The 21,848-nt window shown below is 42.5% G+C and overlaps 1 protein-coding gene across 1 annotated transcript in view; it reads left to right on the forward strand.

The window, feature by feature from the left end:
- The first annotated feature begins 735 nt into the window (after positions 1 to 735).
- Positions 736 to 21,848, forward strand: part of KIF21A (kinesin family member 21A) — a 153,617-nt gene continuing 132,504 nt past the window's right edge. The window contains exon 1 of the mRNA XM_034772455.1: positions 736 to 1,048. Coding sequence (XP_034628346.1) covers positions 1,005 to 1,048 — 44 coding nt within the window. The 5' untranslated portion in view covers positions 736 to 1,004. The remainder of the gene's footprint in view (positions 1,049 to 21,848) is intronic.

Genomic DNA, 21,848 nt, shown 5'->3' on the forward strand with positions numbered 1-21,848 from the left:
TCTGTGTGGGAAATGAGTTTTCCTGCACGGATCTGATTGTAAGATTGAGGCTTGGGTGTGCACATCTTTCATAATGAAAAGCACAATAACTTGATATGCAAGGTTTTTAGCATATTATTACAAATTCAAAAAGGGGCCTATTCTGATGGAAAACACTGCTCAGAAATGTGAATTGTTTCAAGCAAAAACCTGCCTGTTTCCTAGCAGGGCTGCTGTTTGCATCAACAATGAGCGTCCTCCCCCTAAATTTCCAAATGTCAAAACCAGACAGTTTATTAAAGCGGTGAGAAGAGCGATGGGGCACATAGGCGGGGAACTTCTGAACCAATTGGCCAGACAAAACCAAACCGGGGCGTTCTGCAGCGCTCCCTGGCACGCCACAGCTCATGATAATGCTATAGTGGCAATGCAGAACAAGCAGGGCACTGGAATAAAAAAACCCAGCTCGTTCTGCCCCATGGTGTGGCTCCTGCTGCGGGGGAAGAAATAAGCGGAGGTGGCTGTTCTCGGGAAAAGGCTCAGCAGGGAGTGAAGCTCGCTCACCCCTGGCCAAGCCGTGGGGGCGAGCCTGTGTGCGTGTGAGAGGGGCAGAGCAGCGCGTGCTCCCCCCGCAGCGGCAGCAGGCAGAGCCCGGCGGGGAGCCGCTCTCCGCCCTGGCAGCGCAGGCGGGGAGGGAGGAGTGGCCTGGTTACGCATTGCGGCTGGGGAGAACCTGAGGCGGCCGGGAGAGGAGCTGCCAGCCGGCGCCGCTGCTGTCAGTGCGGTGGGGGCGGGAGCCAGGCCGGGCTGGGAGGGAGCCGCTCGCTTCTCCGCCAGCCAGGGAGCGCTCGCCGGGCTCGGGCGCCTCACTGAGCGGAGGGCGCGGGACCCTCCCGGCGCGGCCGCGGTGCTACCTAGGCAGCCACTCACCTAAAATGGCTGGAGCGCGGAGGTGAGCGCGGCAGCCCCGCGGCTCGTGAGGCGGCGGAACGAGCCTGTGTTTAACCCCCCCCACCCCACACACCATGTCGGCGGGGCAGGACGAGAGCTCGGTGCGGGTCGCTGTCAGGTAAGGGCGAGGGGGCGCTGCTCCGGGCAGGGGGCTCGGTGCCGCGCCTGACGGGGGAGGTCACAGGTGGACTGGTACCTTCCGGCCTGGAGCAGTGCGGGCAGGTGGCTGCTGGTGTCCGGGGCCGCGTGAACCCACCGCCCGCGAGGCCTGGGGGCAGGCCGCTGCCTGTCAAAGCCGTGGCCGGCTGGGGGTGGAAGCGGGGGCACTCTTCTCTCCGCCCCACCCTAGTCATTGGCCCCGCAGCGGCGTGTGAAAGCGGCTTATTTCATTGGAGTGAATGAGTGTCTTGCTGAAAACTCCTGCCTAAGATGCGTGACTGGCCTGAGACATCTATGAAGGGAGTGAATACATGTTAAGCTTAGATTTCAAACATCATGACTCTAAGCAGGGTTTCTATACAATAGAAGAAGCCGGGTATTTTCCGTTCTGTATGCAATATCTTGACTTACGTTCCATACGACATATGCAGGCAGTGTTGTGAATATTCTGGACTGGATAAATTACAGTCACAGTATCTGGAAGTAAAAGACAAGAGTTTCTACTCATGGAAAATTGCAACATCACTGTACTGCATGAAAAATTAATGAAGTATTTACAATAGAACAAGTGTATCAGTTTAGTTAATGTTAGTAATCTCTCTAATTGAGTGTTTTCCAGGAATGGTTGAAAATTATAAAAGAAGAAATAGTGTTGGTCTCAAATTTTGTGAGACAATTTACTAATTCAGTAAGATTTAAACATCTGCATACAAACCATGAATCTAATCCTGCAAACCCTTAGTCATGAGTGGTTTCTACTAAGGGATAGCTCAGTGGTTTGAGCATTGGCCTGCTAAACCCAGGGTTGTGAGTTCAATCCTTGAGGGAGCCACTTAGGAATCTGGACAATAACCTCTGTGACTTCAATGGTGCTATTTACATCAGCAACGCTTGCAGGATTGGACTCTAACATTCTAATATTTTAGGATGGCAAAGGCCTCAATCCTGGAAAGACTTCTGCAAATCTTGAAGTTTATGTACTGTGAACATTGACTTTAATGAGACTATTCAGTACATAAAGTTAAGCATGTACAGAAATGTTTACAGGACTAGGGCATAAATGATTTTAAAATGTCAACTGATTCAAATGACTCAAATCTTTTATCAGAGATAAAAATCTGTCAGTAAAACTGGATTTTAGGGCTTTCCTGTTCTAAGAGATTATTCTGTTGCTTCAAAAGATTCCACAGTGGTTCAATAAATTTTTCTTAAATTGTCTTAAGATATCTTTATGTAGTCCTTGTACAAGTGCTCTTGTTGTTTTGGACTGTGCAAGCTGTCAGTTGGGTTTGAGTTACATGAAATAATTATACTGAATGATTAAATGAATTCTTCATTGTATATTATGCTGGAGCTGTAGCATAATGTACAGGACTTTAAAAGCTCCATTTCCATCACTGGATATTCAGATCCTTAATGTTCATTAGTTTGTTCAAGGGCCAAATCGTAAGATGCAAAGGATGGAGCCGAAGTATCCCAAGAGATGTAGAAGCATCACTGTTACTGGGTGCTGATTTTATTTATATATATATATATATAAATAAAAAATATGCCACTGGATGACACTTAATAAATGCAGAGGCAAGCCCACAAACAATGAAATGTGATGGATGCTGTACCAGTGTTTCTCAGACTTTATTGTACTGTGATCCCCTTCTGACAACCTAAATTACTACAGGATCCCAGGAAAGGGGATTTGGGGGAGGGGTCCAAAGCTGGGGGCTCAAGGGCTTTAACCAGGGGGGGGGGGGGAAGAGAAGAGTGGCTGTAACCTGAGCCCCACCACCCAGGGCTGAAGCTGAAGCTTTAGTCCCGCTGCCCAGGGATGAAGCCCTCGGGTTTCGGCTTCATCCCTGGGTAGTGGGACTCAGGCTTCAGCCCCAGACCCCAGCAAGTCTAATGCCAGCCCTGGCAACTCCATTAAAACAGGGTCATGACCCACTTTGGGGTCTCGACTCACAGTTGGAGAACTGCTGCGTTAGTTTTAAAATCAATATCTCAATTACAGTAGTGTTTTCGGTTAAGAGAAATTCTTCCTGTTAACTTGATCAGATTGTCATTTGTTGAAATGCTTTGCTTGGAAAACACTGAAAAGAGATATTCCATTCTGTAATCAAGATGTTTCTATATACAAAAGTAATTCAGAGGTGTAATATTTCAACACATCCTGTTTTTAAGAACCGCTTCACCTTTAAATGAAAATATTTCATATGTTATTTTGAGAAGGTATTTTTCTGGTGCAGGATAGCACATTTTTTATATATAGTTATAGTAGCTAGAAGCTAAACAAAGTCTTCTGGTACCAATGGATTTGTATGTGCAGACATTTGATAAATAGGATAGAAAAATATATGGTGAGCAGGCTGGTAAATGTGAATTAAAAATAGGCAACTGAATTAAAGACTTCTTTTGTGGCTCTGGGATAAAATTTTAAATACTAATGAAGTATATTCTCATAATATAATCAGCAAACATCTTAATCCTCCAAATCTCAGTGCAGTTTGATAATGAGGGATTACACCCATCTTCCTTTCTACCTACATCTCTTGGAGGGTTAACTCTTCATGCACCAGATTTATCTCTCTGCTCTTAAGATTTCTAAGAGAAGCCATTCTGATCCAGGTTTTTTAAATGGACAATACCAGTAACTACAAACTAGAACTTCATTTTAAGTTCTCTTTTCAGTGTTTAGAAAGAAGAGTATTTCAGCGAATGACAGTACTTGCTCAATTTTGCAGGGATGGTGTGACTTCAGTGGGTTTCAGTTGACTTCAAGGATCTGCCATGGTGCAGCAAATTGCAGAATTGGGGGCCTTAATTAGTTTTATGAATGTTTCCGTGACTGCTTCCTATGTCATAGTACCATATATATTCGTAAATGGGATGAGATAGCAAAGGTAAGGTCTTTAAAAGGCACATTTGCATTGAAGCTGGTGCAGAAAAGAACATGCCCACGTTTACTCTATACCAGTGGTTCTCAAACTTTTGTACTGGTGACCCCTTTCACATAGCAAGCCTCTGAGTGCGACACCCCCCCCCCCCAATAAATGAATTTTTTTGGAGTATATTTAACACCATTATAAATGCTGGAGGAAAAGCGGGGTTTGGGGTGGATGCTGAGAGCTCGTGATCCTCCCATGTAATAACCTCAACCCCCTGAGGGGTCCCAACCCCCAGTTTGAGAACCCTTGTTCTATACTTTTTGGATGTAATGTAAGGTAAAATGTTTAGTAAACTGTTTTTCCAGAACTATTAATAAAATAAGGTGAAGTATAACATGCTGTAGTATGATGGGAAATGATTCCCCCCCCCCAATTATCACCACCCTTAAGCTATCCTCTTGCACACTAATTGCTTCAGAGTTTTTTGCATAATTATTGGGTAGTGAATGAGTGTACCAGATATTCCAGTTTAGTGAAGCATGAGAGCTGCAAGTATTTTGGCAGATAATCCAATAACTAATGTTAATCTCTGCAATCCAGAAAAATTCTTTCACTATTGTCAGCCTCCACTGAAAGAAGCTGATTTACAATTTTGATGATTATGTGCAATTTTCACAAAGAGCTTTACTTTTAGTCTGTGTGACCATGACTGTGTTCAATTGTCAGGCATGCTTGTTTTCAGTTAAAAATCATAAAGTCCCCATTATAATCTAATCATATGACTATTTTTTAATTGAAAAACTACCTTTTTGTGACTGTGGAACTGCTGTAGTGCATTTTTGAATGCCCTTCTCGTGTATGAAAATTAATCTGCTCTATCTTCTATGTGGAATAAGCTATGAAATTCATAAAAATGTTTTCATGGTGGAAGAAAGATTTGCCCAATATGGATTTCTCAAAGAGAGACACTAAAATATATATTGCAAATTACTGAAAACAAGTCTTCTCTTCAATGCTTAACTTAATTTTTCTGTTTGGCCCTGAGTGCCATTGTTATCTAATCAAAGTGACATAACTAAATATTGTATGGCAATTACTAAACTGGGTATCTAGTTTCATTCAGTTTCAGGAATGCTGCTCAAGCCTAGCTGGCTAAGAGTGAACAAATAGATTAATTATTTAGATAATCTGCATATTTTGAACTGGTTCATTGGTGTACTATTGATTAACACTGTTAACAAGTTAGTCATGTGTCTCTAGCATCCTTTATAAGAATATTGGTCAACTTTTTAAATATATCTCCAACCTTCATTTTACAACAAAGTGCTTTTCCTCTTTTCCACAGGGCTTTTCTTTTGGAGGGAAGCATTTCATTCCAATATTTCTGTGCAGGGGAAACACTTTCAATGCTACTCCCTACCATTTTCTTTTCCTCCTGCCATGGTCTTTCCCCAGTATCCTTTTTCTTTCCCCTTCAGTTCACATCCAAATTCTTTTCTCCCTGCTAGATCTCATCACCCTAGTCCATCACACCCATCCCCTCTTTTTTTCCTCTTCCACCTGCCCTATCTAACTGTATCTAGTATCTGGGAGTAATTCCCCCCCCCACCCCAATTCCCTGTGGAGCTGCTCTCAGCCTCTCTTCTGAGAACTGTGCTTGGAGTAGAAAATGCAGAAAATTGTTTTTCATTGAGAAGAGGGAGTTAATTCCCTTTGGGTATGTCTAGACAGCAAAGAATAACCTGGGACTCTATGACCCTGCATGGTGAAGGGGTCCTAGAGCTCAGGCTCCAGCCCGAGCTGGAAGTCTGCATAACAAGGAAACAACCCCGCAGCCCACACCCAAGTTGGCTGGCACAGGCCAGCTGCGGGTTTCTCTTTAGATATACCCTTTGTGGTCCAGGAGCATATTTCCATCACTATTGGCAAGGGGGAAAGCAAGTCACTTCCACAAAGAGTAGCAAGCAGCACACTGTCTGCCTGCATTCATCCTTGACATGGAAGGTAAGAAGAAACTAATAGAGGGGAGTGACCTAGTGAGATTGAGGGTGGGGGGGGGGGGGCAAAGAAGGGGAAGCTGCAGTATATCTGGCGAGAGATTACTAAGGCATGGACAAGAACTTTTGTGGTAGGAATGAAAAGGGAGGACAGGATTTGGTGAGAGTTTAGAGATGGGATAGGGAGAAGAGGATAAAAAGAGGTTGCAGGGAGGACAGAGAAGGTGAAAACAGTGATGGGGGGGGAGGGATTTGTATGTCGCATATTGAATTTCTAATCATGGTGGGAAATCTAAGAGGAGGCATCAAAGGGGTACTTGGCAGAAATAGGAGGTTGGGAATTGATGGATAGGTTTGGAAGCTATTGCTGTAGAGATGATAGTTGAAATCATGCGTATGAAGAAGCCTCTTGGGAGGGAGAGTGTAAACATGAAGAAGAGAGGGCTGGGAACAGCTATGGGAAGGATGAAGACCCTCCCAAGGAAATGTGGAATAAGCAGTTGGAAAGGTTTGAAGAGAAGCAAGAAAGCATAGAACAAGCTTGAGCAGAAGAGTGTACTACTTTGAAGTTGGCATATAAATTGAGGAAGATTTGCAGAGACAAAAGGCTCTTGAACTTGACCAGGAGGTGGTGATTAGTAACGCTCGTGACTTGAAACAAGAGAGCCAATTGAATGAGGGATGGGAACTCTTGGTGGATTTTCATCATTTTTGATCTTTGAAAATATTAATAGGACCTTGGTCATTGGAGAAGTAGGTGAGAGAGCACTGAAGTTGAGAAGTGGCACTGAAGCTGTTGGAGTCCAGTGGAGAGAAGGGAGACTGCAGAGCTGATGGAAGAGGAAGTTTACTTGGCTGCTGGATTTTTCTCTAGCATTCAACAGAGTAGGAGGCGAGTGACTAGAAGCTGTGTAGTGTATTCATTGGCAGATAGCAGTGGGAGGGGAATGAGAGAGAAACCCACAGAAGATGATGGAGGCTATAGAATAAAGAGGGGATGGAGGTCCATGAGGACATAGGGGCCTGACAGCTACACAGAAATAGATCAGAGGTAACTAAAGGGAGAGTTGAATGATAAGAGTGAGTGATCAGTGGATGGTGGTGAATAGTATTAAAGAGCATTGTTTGGCAAAGATCAAGTCAGTAAGTACGAGTACTGGTCTGGAGGTAGCAGTCAAACAATGAAGTTAGGGAGAGGAAGCGAGGTCCTGAAGTCACATGTCTTTGTGGAAGTTGCAGTCATCCAGAATAAATGTGGTAGGCGTGGGAAGAATGTTAAGAGCCAGGCTTTGCAGTCCAAGGACAGTGAGGAGCTAGAGGGATAAGTGACAGCGATTAAAGGAAAGAGGAGCGAAGAGAAGAGAGAGAACAGGAGAATGTGTATCCTTTGTGTTGTCTTTGATTTGTACTTTTATCTCCTGTGTCTGCAAATATGCCTTCTGTCACACCTCTGCAACAGCTGTGGAGATAATCATTCATGCCTTCATCTCTTTTTCTCCTTATTAGTGCCCTCCCTTTGTCCCAGCTCTCCAGACTCCAGCAAGTGAGCAACACTGCTTCCTGCCTTCTCATGATTCAGTTAAAAAAGTGCCCTAAACACTGAAACATTGAACTTAAAATAGATTTATATCTTGAAATTCTCTCATAATAGGGGAAGGAATATCTAAAGTATTTCAGTTTAGTAAAAACATATTATGGCCCCTTGCCCTCAACCAATGTTCCAAAGGGGAGACAAGGTTAGACGTGTAGAAAGAGCATGCTCATCTTTGAGTCAATCTAGGAGCAGAGACTTGCATAGATAATTCATTTGGCTGCAGCATGAGTTCAGAGTACACTATTTAATTTGAGGAGCCAGTTAGAATGCAGTTATTGTTTATACAGTGGAACTGATTAATATCACAAACCTCATTATTGGGACTACTCCTCTCATGAGCCCCATTGCTAACATGACTAACTGGTTCCATTGTTAGTTTCCTCATACTTGCTCCCAAGCCTTTTTTCTGTGCAGAATCCTGTGCCAGGCACTGCCATGCCCTCCACCTTTCATCCTTTGGGTCCCTCCTTAAAATAAACTTCTTTCAAAAGACCTGTAAGCCCTAGTTCTTGCCCCTCCTGAACAAATGTCAGATAAATTGGCTGAAGAGGAGAAAAACAATAGAAGAAACTCAGTCATATTTGTGGCAAGATGTGGTTTGAAGCACCCTTATTGCTCTTCTACTCCTCTTTGTCCTATACTTGAAATCTGTGAGCCCATTCATGGTAGTAAAAGAGAAACATATATAAAAAAAAGGGGTTGCAAGATGGTAGCCTTTATAATGTACAGCTGAAATTTACATAATCTCTAACTCACCGCACTGTCCAGTTCCGCCCCTGAGCTACTTCGTACCCGATCTGTCCAGTGGGTTCCTCTGGTTCCTCCAACTCGTTGGGGTATTCAGCCGCTGGTAGCCCGAGCTCACCCTCAGCGTCGGACTCACTTGGGCTCAGGTTGCTGCCCGGCTCCTCCAGTTCCGCACAAGGAGAAAATATTAATGCATAACATTTTTCATTTTTTTTCTTTCCTGTAAGCTCTACTGTGTCTCCTTGCTTTCAAGAAGGGGTATTTAATATTGATTTTTTTGCATCCAAGAACTTCTGCTATCATGAAAATACTTAAGCATAAAAAACCTCCCAAACATTATAATGCACTCACCAACATATTTGCATTTTAGCACAAAAAATGCACAACACCATCTGCACCAAATTTAACAGTCATGTTTTACCCCATGAAAGTTGATCATCCATTGCTTGGGGCACATGGAAATCTATTGTCGTGCTTTGCTGTGAAATGAACATGAACTTGCTCTCTGACTGAAGAACAGGAAATAATAGTTTGACTTTTCTCCTTTTATGACTTCTGTAGCTAAAGTTGGATCATATTTTTTATCTGCATACGATGCATACGCTCAGCGGTGTCAGTTCCTTCATTTCTCTTGAAGTGTATTTTTAGGGTGAGATTTTGAAATTCCTAAGGGAGTTAGGGGAGTTGTGTGACCTAAGTGCCTTTTGAATATCTCACCCTTCCTTAATACTGTTCTCTATATTTTTATTTTCTGAGGAATATTCGGATTTTTATTTATTACTCCAAATACTTCCTTACTAGTATATTAAAAAAAAAAGAAGAACAGGAGTACTTGTGGCACCTTAGAGACTAACAAATTTATTAGAGCATAAGCTTTCGTGGACTACAGCCCACTTCTTCGGATGCATATAGAATGGAACATATATTGAGGATGGATTTCCATTCCATACGGCTAAATGCTCTAATAAATTTGTTAGTCTCTAAGGTGCCACAAGTACTCCTGTTCTTCTTTTTGCGGATACAGACTAACATGGCTGTTACTCTGAAACCTGTCATTATGCAAGGCACTGCATTTAGCCGTATGGAATGGAAATCCATCCTCAATATATGTTCCATTCTATATGCATCCGAAGAAGTGGGCTGTAGTCCACGAAAGCTTATGCTCTAATAAATTTGTTAGTCTCTAAGGTGCCACAAGTACTCCTGTTCTTCTTTTTGCGGATACAGACTAACACGGCTGTTACTCTGAAACCTGTTACTAGTATATTGTCCACTTCAGACTTTGTTTCTGAATTTTTGCTCACCACTGTAAATTGTTGAATAGCTAAACAGTAACTTCTGTTAAGAATTTGTGAAGCAAGTGTATCTGCATTCCTTTTCCCCCCATAGCCTCACCTCCTTTGGTTTTAGGATATTTTATTGTGCATGGGATGGCGCTTCTCACCGGTCAGCGGTGCGTCCTGTGGCTCATCTGGAGAATTAGCTCTGCCACCTAATCTAATACCCCTTCCTGCAGTTCCTTTGTCCCTCAGTACATGGTGGCCTCTCACGCACTAGAAGCGGCAGTACTGTCCTCTTCATGCCTTCGCCCTCCAGCTGAGTCACATTGAAGTTCTCCCCCCCTTCTGGGGTATTGGAAGCACTCTGAGGCAAACTGTCCAAGGTAGTCCATTCCCTACTGCCTGGTCTGTGCCACTCCCCTAGTGGCTGCTAAGGGAACCCCAGCCTGCTTGCTACACCAGGGAACCTCAACCCAGCAGTTCTGGGCTTTACTCTTCCAGTCCTCACTGCCCCTTCTCTGGATTGTTTCCCATGCTCCCTTTACACCTACTTCCATGTATTAGGGAGTGCAGGCTTCCTCCCCCAGCCTGACAACTTCCTTTCTTTATAGATCCTGCTCCCCCTCCCCCCAGCTGGACTTCATTTGCAATTAGGCCCTAGCACTCCCTTGGTTTCCTCCAGTGGCAGCCTAAGGTTAGATGACCTAATTTCCTCTTCAGGCCTTGTGTGGGGTGGATGGACACCCCATCACATTTATGTATAGCAGTTGCAGTACATTCAGAGATGGTCACTGGTGTTCTAGCTTTTATGTCAGGCTGCCCCAGTAGTAAATAGGCATGCCAGGGAAAGGTGAGCTGCTGTGGGTGCACTGCCATCAACTGCTGAAAAGGTTTAGTCTATCTTTGCTGGCAGGGCTCTTGCAGCAGTGAATTCTTTCTTTGGTAGTACAGCACCTTTCTAAAGTACTTGGCAAAACCAGTATATAACCGACTAAGGAAATTATGACTGACTAAGCAAAATAAGAGACTTTCTCTGAATGGGACAACAGATGAGTTTGATTAAAAAAACAAATGCAAACAATACTTAGAGCAATAAACCCAGAATAGCAGTAACAACCGTATGACTTCTGTCATTCTTCTTTTGTGCCCTTCTCCTTTGCCATTCATCCAAAGTTCTGTTTTTATTCTTGGCTGATTAAAACTTTTCTAAATGTGGTGTTTTTATAAAAGCTGTCAGGGATTCATAGGGCCCAGTCTACTTCTCGTTACACCAAATGAAATCCTACTGAAATCACTGCAGTTGCCCCAGCATGACTGAAGGCAGAAGTGGGGCCTGAGCTTTCAAGCATGTTGCTATGGTGATGGCATTAAACAAGGGAACACTGTGTAAATGGAGGACCCTAGAGGGGTATTTCACATATGAAGGAGTTTGGTAATGAGTGGGGAAGAACTTTTTAAACATAGCTTCCTAAAGAAGGGTTATGTGTTAGCCTGGGGATTTTTAAAAGGGCATACAATGTTTTCCAGAATTTTGTTTTTTAAATATTGTGTAATTTATTAATGCTATTTAAAATTTTGCACCTGAAATGTTTCCCTACCGAAGGTCAAAGGCTGCCATGCATGCAGTCTCAGAAGGCCATAAATGCTGCCAAGCTGCTGCAGTTCTACTACGTGGGTGGTGGGAACAGGTGTAGTCCATGGAAAGGCCAGTGTGCTATGCAAATCCCTCTGTACTGCAGAGCTTGCTCTGTGATGCCTCTGCTGAAACATGATTAGGGCTGGTAGTGAAGATTCAGGCCATGTCTGCAGTAAAGGGAAAAGTCAATCTAAGCTGTGCAATTTGTGTTACGTGAATAGTGTAACCCAAGTCGACGTAGCTTAGATCTACTTACCGCGGGGTCCACACTACGCGACATAGACGGGAGACGCCCTCCTGTCAACTCCCTTTACTCTTAGGTTAGGTGGAGTACAGGAGTCGACAGGAGAGCGATTGATGGCCGATGCATTGATTGCTGCAGTGTTGATCCTCCGATAAGTGTAGATAAGCCCTCAGAGAGCAGGGCAAGGATACAGCCTGTGATTGCAGCTCCATGTGGATGTAAACAACATCCAATAAAGCCATGTTTAGTCTAGGAAAATAAGTCATGTTCTCCCCCTTGGATTGATCACAACCAGCTAACACATTTTAGCTGACACAGTTTTAAACAGGACTTTGCACCTGGTTTAGACAGGGCATGTCACTTTTATAAATATGTTATCTGGGGTCATGGTCAGCCCCTGGGGGGAGCCGAAGGTTAATCATGACCAGCTGATATGTTTTAAAACACCTGTTTTTCTAGTCCAGACATGGCTGTTGGGGAAGTTCAATGGCTTTCTCAGTTATAGCCTATGACCTTGAGTTTTGGAAGTGGAGAAGTTATACAGCCATTTCATAACATACAGCTGGATTGAGGTGAAAGATTAACCTCCAAATTCCTTTTGGACAATTTGTGGATGGAAGGGAAGAGGGAGGAGTTGCTGTATTTGGCCCCCAAATATTTTTTATCTGTTATGTACACATTCATTTGTTGAATTTCTAGGCTGTTGGGATGATTATAGTTATGATTTATTTTATCATAAACAAAGCATTTATGCATTTTTTCTCTCTTTTTTTTTTTTTTTTTAAGGAAAAGCCTGCGAAGACTGCATTGATTTCACAAACAGATTTTAAAATAAAATGTCTGACAAACTTTGGGCCTGCCAACCTTGACTGTGTTACATTAAGCATCCTTAGTTCTCCAAACCCATTGAACAATGAGAAATGTCTTGTGTCTCTCCCATCTGCAGGTCCAAGTGACACAGAGTAAGATGATAGCACTTCATGGTTCTTAAATGTCAGGAAACTGAATCTATAAAAAGTGGATTTGAATTTCTCCTACTATACCATAGGAAATATAATTTTGGAAAATACTTTTCTCCCCTCTTCCTCCGCCCCCCCCCATCCCCATTGTTTAACAAAATGGTCCTTTCAGTCTGACCGTGGTAATTTTTGAAAAATGTATTTATTCACATATTAAAGTAAATAGGTTTTGCTGCTGCTGGGACAGTGTGTTTTTTAAAGAAAATATTCCACAATACCCTAGAATTCTTACTGTGGTAGCTCAACATGTTTCAACAGAAGGAACTGTATGCAGTTTGCAGTTTCAAAATATTAGTGGAATAGTGTTACATTTGGAGCATTATCCAGGTTCTGATACAATACTATGTCTGTATCAATATTATATAATCTTCTAGTCCAGCTGTAGTAATGGAAATATATATTATTCGTATGGGGCTATGTAGAAGGTTCGTGCCGGGGCTTGACCCTCCTGGGCAGGAGGGGAGCCACACCGACTCACTACCGGTGGAACAAGCCAACAGTCAGTTTAGGGAGCTCAGGCCCTTTGATGCAGGGGCTGAGCAACAGTATAGTGGTCAGGCTAGGCCCAAGGCCCTATACCTGAGCGTTGGGTGAGGGGGAAGCCTGCCACCCGTGAGTGGGGTGGCAGGGGGGGACGCAGGCCCACCCACTCCACTGCATCCCAGCCCGGGGCCCTAGCAGCGGCTGCTGCGAGTCAGTGGGGTATCCAGACCGAAACACACTGACATCGGCTCGTACGTGTCTGCAGCCTGACTGGGGTCGGCTACCCCTGGGCTACTTCCAGTTCCCCCCTTAGGGCCTACCTCGTCCGTGGCACCTGACCCGGCCCAGTCCAGTCCATCGGCATGGGTTCCTCCTGGCTGGGGCTTGGTGGCAGGTCCGGCAGCTCCTCGGGGAAGTCCGGTGTGGACTCGGGCGGCTCCTCCAGGTAACAGCAGGGGCGGAAGGGCCCTGGTGGCATCTGGCCTTCGGGGTTGGTGTGGGGGAGTTCCAGCGGCTCCTCCCAATGACGGGAGCGGACGGGCTCTGGTGGTTCCTCCTCGTAGTGGGCTCGGGGCAGCTCCAGCCAGTTAGGGCCACGGCCTCAGGTCTCCCAGCCGCAAGCTTCCCGCCACATGTCTGCTCCCTGCGGTGGCTGGGGCCTCACTGAGCTCTGGCGGTCAGCTTTTATACTTCCTGTCCCGCCCCTTGACTTCCGGGGGGCTGGAACAGGCGGCGGAGGCTCCGCCCGCTTGGGTGTCTGTAAGGGCTTCCCCTCCTGGGCAGGAGGGGAGCCACACCGACTCACTACAGGCTATCATTTGGAAAACCATCATTTAAACCCAATACAGTCAGGTGTTATAGTGAAAATTAAAAAAATATTAAAAAGAGCTTGTATGCTGTTTAAAGTTACCTGTGGAACGGTCTGCCATAGGATTGTATTAAGGTATTTAATTTATTATTAAACAATGTTTGTGAAGTGTTATATACATGAGTATAATTAGTTTTCAAAAATGGATCCATTTTTATTAAAAAGAATAGCGACTGTTATTGGTGGGATAAAATTAGTAAACCCACCATCCTTAGGTTTCAGGTCATATGCTAAGCACAAGCAGGCTCAGGAATAAATTTCCCCTATTGCATAACCTTTTTGTGTATACTTCAAGAGGTGGAGGAAGTGGGACAAGCCCCTTTCTGTGAAGCATTAGATTCTGTCCAGTGGGTTGTCTGACTTTCTGAACCATTGGTCTGTTCTGGTATGGCAATTCTTATGTTTCTGTTCTTGAGGGAGAGGGAAGGTGAAGTGGAAAAGAATAGTAACATACTTTATTAGTTTCATTTCTTTAAAAAAAGAAAGTATAAACATTATGAATAAATCTCATTACCTTTGTTGTAACCCAGTAGTTCTCAACCTTCCCCAGGATGGGATCCCCTTTCTATTTAGCAATAAGAAAGAGCAGTGTGATTGCTTCTCTTGAGACCACTTTGTGACACCCCCAGCAGTTGTGACCCCAACCTCTGAAGCTGAGAAGCTCTATTTTAGAACTTTGTTACAGGCTGTCTGCAGATTCAGGAAGGCATCACTGGATCAATTTATGCTCAGTTCACATATTTTTGGTTATTCCTACAACCATAAGGGCTAGAAATGTAATATTTTTTAAAAAAAGAAAAGGTAAGAAAGTGAGGGTAGTTACACATCCCTAACTAAGGGCCCCTGTTGTAGCCCTTGTCCTCTGCATATTCTTCTCCTAACCCCTTTTCCACGTATCCTGGTTCACTGTAATTTCTTGCTTTGTTGTCGCTGAATTACGTTGTAAACTCCTGTGGGAAAAGACTTGGCTGCAGAGTGCCAGAAACACCTATGGCACAGTATAAATAATAAATAATACACTATCAAAAGAAAAAAACCAATTATGCTAAAACCTCTGATAATTAGTTGTTGGCTCCTAAGAAAACGTGAGCCCTGTGGTAATTTCTATCCATTTAAAAATTACTTATGGTAGTAGACATAAATAAGGCTTTCTGGTTTGTATGTGTGTTTGAGCAATAGCTTGGCTGCTGTGCCCAAATCATGCCTCTCTGTGGTGCACAGGAAATATCGGACTCTTTTTTTTTTTTTTCCTCCATGATGAGCCACAGTTCTCAAATGTGCATTGCTTCAGTTTTCATGGAATTTCAAACTCTTAATTGTCTTGTTGTGTTATTTTAATTATATTTGAAAGCATTAGTTCTAGGCCCTGATCCTGTAATGTGGTACATGTGGATAACCCACTGTGTCAACTTGCTTCTAAGGAGGCTTTGTCCATGCACCTCACATTGCAAGATTTGGGCCTTTATTGACAACATCTAAGCATCACTGAAACGTTCTTTTTCAAGTAAATTTTAATCATTGTGACAGTAAATAATGAAACAAAGTTCTTGGTTCATTGAATTTATACATTCTGAAGAGGTTTTTTTAATGAACAAAATATCTGAAGCATTTGGAAGTTTAGAAAATCTCTTCAAGAAAATAAACAAAACATTTTTTGTATCTTCTGGCGGGGGTAAGAAGGAAGATATCTGTTAATATATGTATGTTTTAGACATGAGAAAAGGAGAAAAGATTTGCATTAAACATTCTGTGGAAAAAAGTGGGTCACAGGGCAAGTCACCTGTCTAATCCATGCTGTATAGGTACATTTCTGTCTGATTTAATCAGTCAACCCATTACTCATGAACAATTGAATTGCCATTTTGACCTTCGTTAGCTGTACTGTGAATTCAGCAGAAGTGGATTGGTGTTCAGTGAGCTCTAAAAAGTACAGCTGAGTTAGGACTAAACTAGTATTGACAGGTAAATTGTTGGTATTCAATTATGCTGGTATTTAAATATGCTTTTTTTTAAATTGGTCCAAAAGGTTTTAGATTCATGTTGGGTTGGAAGTGACCTAAATTAACTAGTCATCTGTTCAGCTCCCTGTATTAGCTCTGAGTTTCAAATTGTAACCATAAATACAATTTATCATTAGTGAAAAGATGGGCTTTTCACTGTTCTTTAAATGTTGACAAGTTAAGCTTCATTCAGACCAACAGGGGAAGAAAACTCCTGAGTCCAGGGTTTCAGTCTTTGCTGTACATTTTCAAACTTAGAGTCTGAAAGTGATAACATTTATTGATCTGAGCTTTTGTGGTTGCTGAATGGTCAAAGAAGTAGCTGATAGCTTGGATTTGATAGATCAATATCGACCAATGATTGGATGGCAAAAGTTGTGGGCTTGATGCAGAAATTACTGAGGGAAGTCTTACGGCCTGTTTTGTGCAGGAAGTCACACCAGGTGATCGTAATGGTCCCTCCTGGTCTTAAAATCTATGAATCTAGATGTTTTGAGCAACCAGCCAGCATCACTTATCCCTTGTCAGAATTGAGCCTCAGTCAACTCCTTCTCATCCATGCTCTTATGTTGGCTAGACTGTGAAATGCTGTCTGGGTTTGATGAAAATGGAGAATTGGCACTTACGTAGCAGTTCACATTTCAAAGTCAGCGTTTAAACATTTATTCAGAATAGTAAGGTGCACAGATCTGTCAATGAGTCTTCAGTCTGCTTATAGCTTAGGAGTTTTGTTCCATCTTCACAGTGATAGAAAGGATGGATAAACCTCCCTGATGCAGAGCTATGAGATCTTTGAATTTGAATGAGTCAAGGTCTGGAAAACCTGCCTTTCAGTGAGAGACTTACAGAGCTCATTCTATGTGGTCTATCAAAGAGAAGGTTATGAGGGGACAGAGGACTCTACTCTAGCAGATAAAGGCGTAACAGGATCTAGTGGTTGGAAGTTAAAGCTAGATCGGATGATAATAGAGCAGTCAGGACAATTATAACACATGCTGGTGTCCTGAGGGCATGGCAAGCTCCCACACATCCATGATATAAGCCTAATAAAGAAAAGGCACAGCATCAACTTCCTAGAACTGCAAGCCATCTGGAATTACCTAAAAGCCCTGACACCTTCCATATCTAATAGATACATTGTAATTATAGCAAACCTTTAGTCTGTCATGATGTATTGGAACAAACAAGGGGGAAACAGGACACTCTGTTATCAAAATGAAATGTATATCCTATTGAAATGGGCAGACCTCCATCTGTGCAATGTACATCAAAGGGAAAGGCAAAGTAACCTTGGATGGCCAAGCAGACAGAGAAGATTGGATAGAATAGGGCCTATATCCAGAGACGGAAGTTGGCAAGATAGCACTGGAACTCACGCATTCTTGTCTTCAGAATTCTAGGCAGTGTTGTGTTTCTCAATGACCTGACAACCATATTTAACTCTGCCACATTCTAATGTCCAGACTTCCTGTTTGGTGGCTGTGACAGGTTGCGTCACAGAAACCCCCTTTGGACTGCCACTTGATTTGCTGGGACTACCTCTGAGCCCGTTTTCCCTGGCAGCTTGGGACTTTAGTACCTTGCCTGGTTGTGCCAGACACGCTAGCCTGCTACAAACACAGACCCAGGTCTGAACCACGTCCCCCAAAACCTGCAGGCTTAACTGAAAACAACTTAAGAAGTGCTCCTGTCTCCAACACCCAGATACCCAGTTTCCAGTGGGATACAAACCCCAAATAAATTGGTTTTACTTGGTATAAAGCTTATACAGGGAAAAATCATAAATTGTTCGCCCTCTATAACACTGATAGAGAGAGATGCACAGCGGTTTGCTCCCCCAGGAATTAATACTTGCTTTGGGTTAATTAATAAATAAAAAGTGATTTTATTAAATATAAAAAGTAGGATTTAAGTGGTTCCAAGTAATAACAGACAGAACAAAGTAAATTACCGAGCAAATAAAATAACACACGCAAGTCTAAGCCTAATACAGTAAGAAACTAAATGCAGGTAAATCTCACCCTCAGAAATGTTCCAATAAGCTGCTCTTACAGACTAGACTTCCTCCTAGTCTGGGTCCAGCAATCACTCACACCCCTATAGTTTCTGTCCTTTGTTCCAGTTTCTTTCAGGCATCTCTTTTGGGGTGGAGAGGCTATCTCTTGAGCCAGCTGAAGAAAAAATGGAGGGGTTTCCAGAGGCTTATAGAGTCTCTCTCTTGTGGGTGGAAACGCCTCTCTCCCCCTGTGTAGAATCACAGCTAAAGATGGAGTTTTGGAATCACATGGGCAAGTCGCATGACTCAGTTCTCTACAGGTCGATGCCATTGCCCACATGTTAGCCTGAACATTCCCAGGAAAGCTCAGATGTGGATTGGCGTCTTTCAATGTTCATTGTTAGTTAAGTACTCCCAATTACTTAAATAACCCCTTCACACTATGTTGATCAAAATCTGTTTTAGGTGCTTCCTACAGCAAACACATGAAATACAAGCATAGAGCCAATGCTCATAACTTCAGATATAAAAATGATACATGCATGCAAATAGAATGAATACATTCAGTAGAACATAACCATTGCAAAGATATGTTGCACGGCATATGTAGCATAAAACATATTCCAGTTATGTCCTATTTACATTCATAAGCATATTTCTATAAAGCATTATGGGGTGCCAACGTCACAGTGGCATCATAAGTATCAGAATATTACCACTGAATAAGAACTGACCTATCCTATAGATACAGTGCATGAAATATTGGTATTGGGTTTGTTTTGTTTTAAACCTTCAAAAAAACTATACTGCTCTGCCTCGCTGTGTTGACTTGAGGGGTGTTTCATGATGGATGTGATACTGCTGCCAAAGAGACATTCAGACAACTCCCTCCTCCTCCCCCACCCCATTGCCAGAGTATTTGCTAATTCACCTTTTGCCTACATTTTTCCTTTTGCTTTTTAAGTTAATGTATTCTTCTGTCCAAGCTGACTAATAAGAATACTTGGTCCCAATCCTCTTTTGTAAAGTCCCTTATGCATTTATAGACTGTTCTGCTCCCCCCCCCCCCAACCATCACGTCTTCAGAATGAACCTGGCTACTTTTCTTTTTTTCTTTTATGACTTAAATGTCAAATGTATTGTGTCTCAACTGTCCTGTTTCACTCATACAGTAGTACAACAAAGTCATTGGGTACATGTTTTCTGTGATAATCCTATCAATGTAACCCAATGTATAATTTAACTGCCTTACAACAGTTTTTTTTTTTCATGACTCTTGCTTGTTCAGTTTGTCATCCAGTATAAACCCTGTTTTTTATACTTCTAATTAATTTTGGGGGGACGGGAGGTGTTCGTGTTTGTGTTTTTTCCCGCACAGAGAAAATTAATATCTAGGTCTCTCATCCCATTTAGCTTGTTGTTGAATGCCTACTTAGTATGTGGGGAGAATGAGGCATGAATCAGAGCTATCTGGGTAGAGCTCAATCCCAGTAAGACAGAAGTGATATTGGTAGATTAGAGGAAGCTACTAAAAGATATGATGATCATGACTGCTTCTCTTGTTAAGGGTATTTGCCTGCCATTCATTATTAGAATTTGCAATTTGAGGGTATTAGTGAATCCCCAATGCTGTCAGATTATATTACAGCAGTTTCTAGGAACTTTTTCTAATCTTTGTCTGACCAGGACAGTGAGACTGTTTGTTTTTCTTTTTGAGTAAGACCCTTTTACCACTATGCATGCATTTCTCATCTCAAGATTAGCTTTCTGCAATGTGCTTACACTCGGCTACCTTAAACCAGGAGCTAGAGTTGTTGCAGAATGCAGCAGCCTGTTGTTAAATGGTATATCTTACTTGACACCAGTTTTCTGGGATCTGTACCTACTGCCACCTGTCTTGCAGATGGAGCTTAAGGGTGGTAGTTTTGACCTGTATAGCCAGGAATGGTTTTGAAATGGCCTGCTTGGAACACTACCTCTTTCATTGTACTATAGAACTTCAGCTGTGATCAGTGAAGACACTTAAGTCCTGGAAGGAGCTTTTGACAGAACATTTTCTGAAAGGGGTTCTCAGCTGTGGAATCCTTTCTCCTTCCTGTTGTTAACTTTCAAGACATGTGACAAGGCCTGTCTATGTTTTTGCCCAGGCTTTAGAGGAAGGGTCCTAACAAGGGCTGGTGTCTTCGGTAAGGAGGATATTGTGGTATGGGGGAACATGACTCAGGTTTTGATGCAGTCTCTGGTTATTTTTTGGTTTTGGTTTGAAGTTGGATCAGTCTTTGTAACTAATATATATCAGTGGTTTTCAACCTTTTTTCATTTGCGGACTCCTAAAACATTTTGAATGGAGGTGTGAACCCCTTTGGAAATCTTAAACATACTCTGTAAATCCCTAGGGGTCCGAACAGGTTGAAAACCACTGATCTCTAGGGTAGGTGCTTTTTAATGTATATATTATTAAAATCAAATATAAAACTTTGCATTCAAACAGAATTAGTGAATTACATTTAACAACATACAGATGCTAATATATTTTAATTTGAAGGAATATTTTTGTGTATCTATTTTTAAATTGTTTTTCTTAAGTCACTTTTATTGCTTTTCCCCTGTAGCTTGAAAATTTTAGTTCAGGCATCCTATCTAGCTTTGCTAATTAATGAAGACCTGGCCACAACATGTTTAATATTTCAGCATTGGACTATCTCCAACCACTGAGTGCCAAATGCTTCAGACTGTATGGTGTGTTATTTCGATGGCAAGAAATCCACCAAAATCATTTTAGCTACGATCCAAGTCAAATTAGAACCAGAGGTCCAGAAATTAATGGATTAACCTCAGTGCACCGCACAGTCCTTCTGAGTTAATTTATCTGGTATGTAGTATTGTTTAGAGTAGAATTTAGAGGTTTAGGGCCTCCTTGTGTTTCAGTGGTGGAATCCCCCCATTGATGGAGATTTTTAAAAGTAGACTGGATAAACACTAGAAGAGAAACCATTGGGATTAATCATGCATTGACTAAGGGATGGATTAAGCAGTCACATACTAGAACATAAGAACAGCCATACTGGGTCAGAGCAAAGGTCCATCTAGCCCAATATCCTGTCTTCCAACAGTGGGCCAATGCCAAGTGCTCCAGAGGGAATTAACAGAACAGGTAATCATCAAATGATCCATCCCCTGTCGCCCATTCCCAGCTTCTGGCAAACAGAGGGCTAGGGACACCATCCCTGCCCATCCTGGCTAATAGCCATTGATGGATATATCCTCAATGAACTTATTTAGTTGGTGTGGTTTTTTTTTTTTTTGTTAACCCTGTTATAGTCTTGGCCTTCACAGCATCCTCTGGCAAGGAGTTTCACAGGTTGACTGCATTGTGTGAAAAAACGCTTCCTGTGTTTGTTATAAACCTGCTGCCTGTTAATTACATTTGGTGACTCCTAGTTTTGTGTTATGAGAAGGAGTAAATAACACTTCCTTATTTACTTTCTCCACCCCAGTCATGATTTTATAGACCTCTATCATATCTGCTCTTAGTTATCTCTTTTCCAAGCTGAAAAATTCCAGTCTTATTAATCTCTTCTCCTATGGAAGTAGTTCCATACCCCTTATCATGTTTGTTGCCCTTTTCTGATCCTTTTCCCATTCTAATATATATATTTTTTTTTGAGATGGGGCAACCACATCTATATGCAGTATTGAAGATGTTGACGTACCATGGAGTTATATAGAGGCAATATGATATTTTCTGTCTTATCTATCCCTTTCTTAATGATTCCCAACATTCTGTTCACCTTTTGGACTGCCGCTGCACATTGAGTGGATGTTTTCAGAGAATTATCCACAATGACTCCAAGATCTTTCTTGCGTGGTAATAGCTAATTTAAACCCCATCATTTTATACACCGCTACCTCGATATAACGCAACCCGATATAACATGAATTTGGATATAACGCGGTAAAGCAGTGCTCCGGGGGGGTGGGGCTGCGCAGTCCGGTGGATCAGAGCAAGTTCA

This window comes from Trachemys scripta, chromosome 1, assembly GCF_013100865.1.
Source record: "Trachemys scripta elegans isolate TJP31775 chromosome 1, CAS_Tse_1.0, whole genome shotgun sequence".
Classification (NCBI taxonomy): Eukaryota; Metazoa; Chordata; order Testudines; family Emydidae; genus Trachemys; species Trachemys scripta.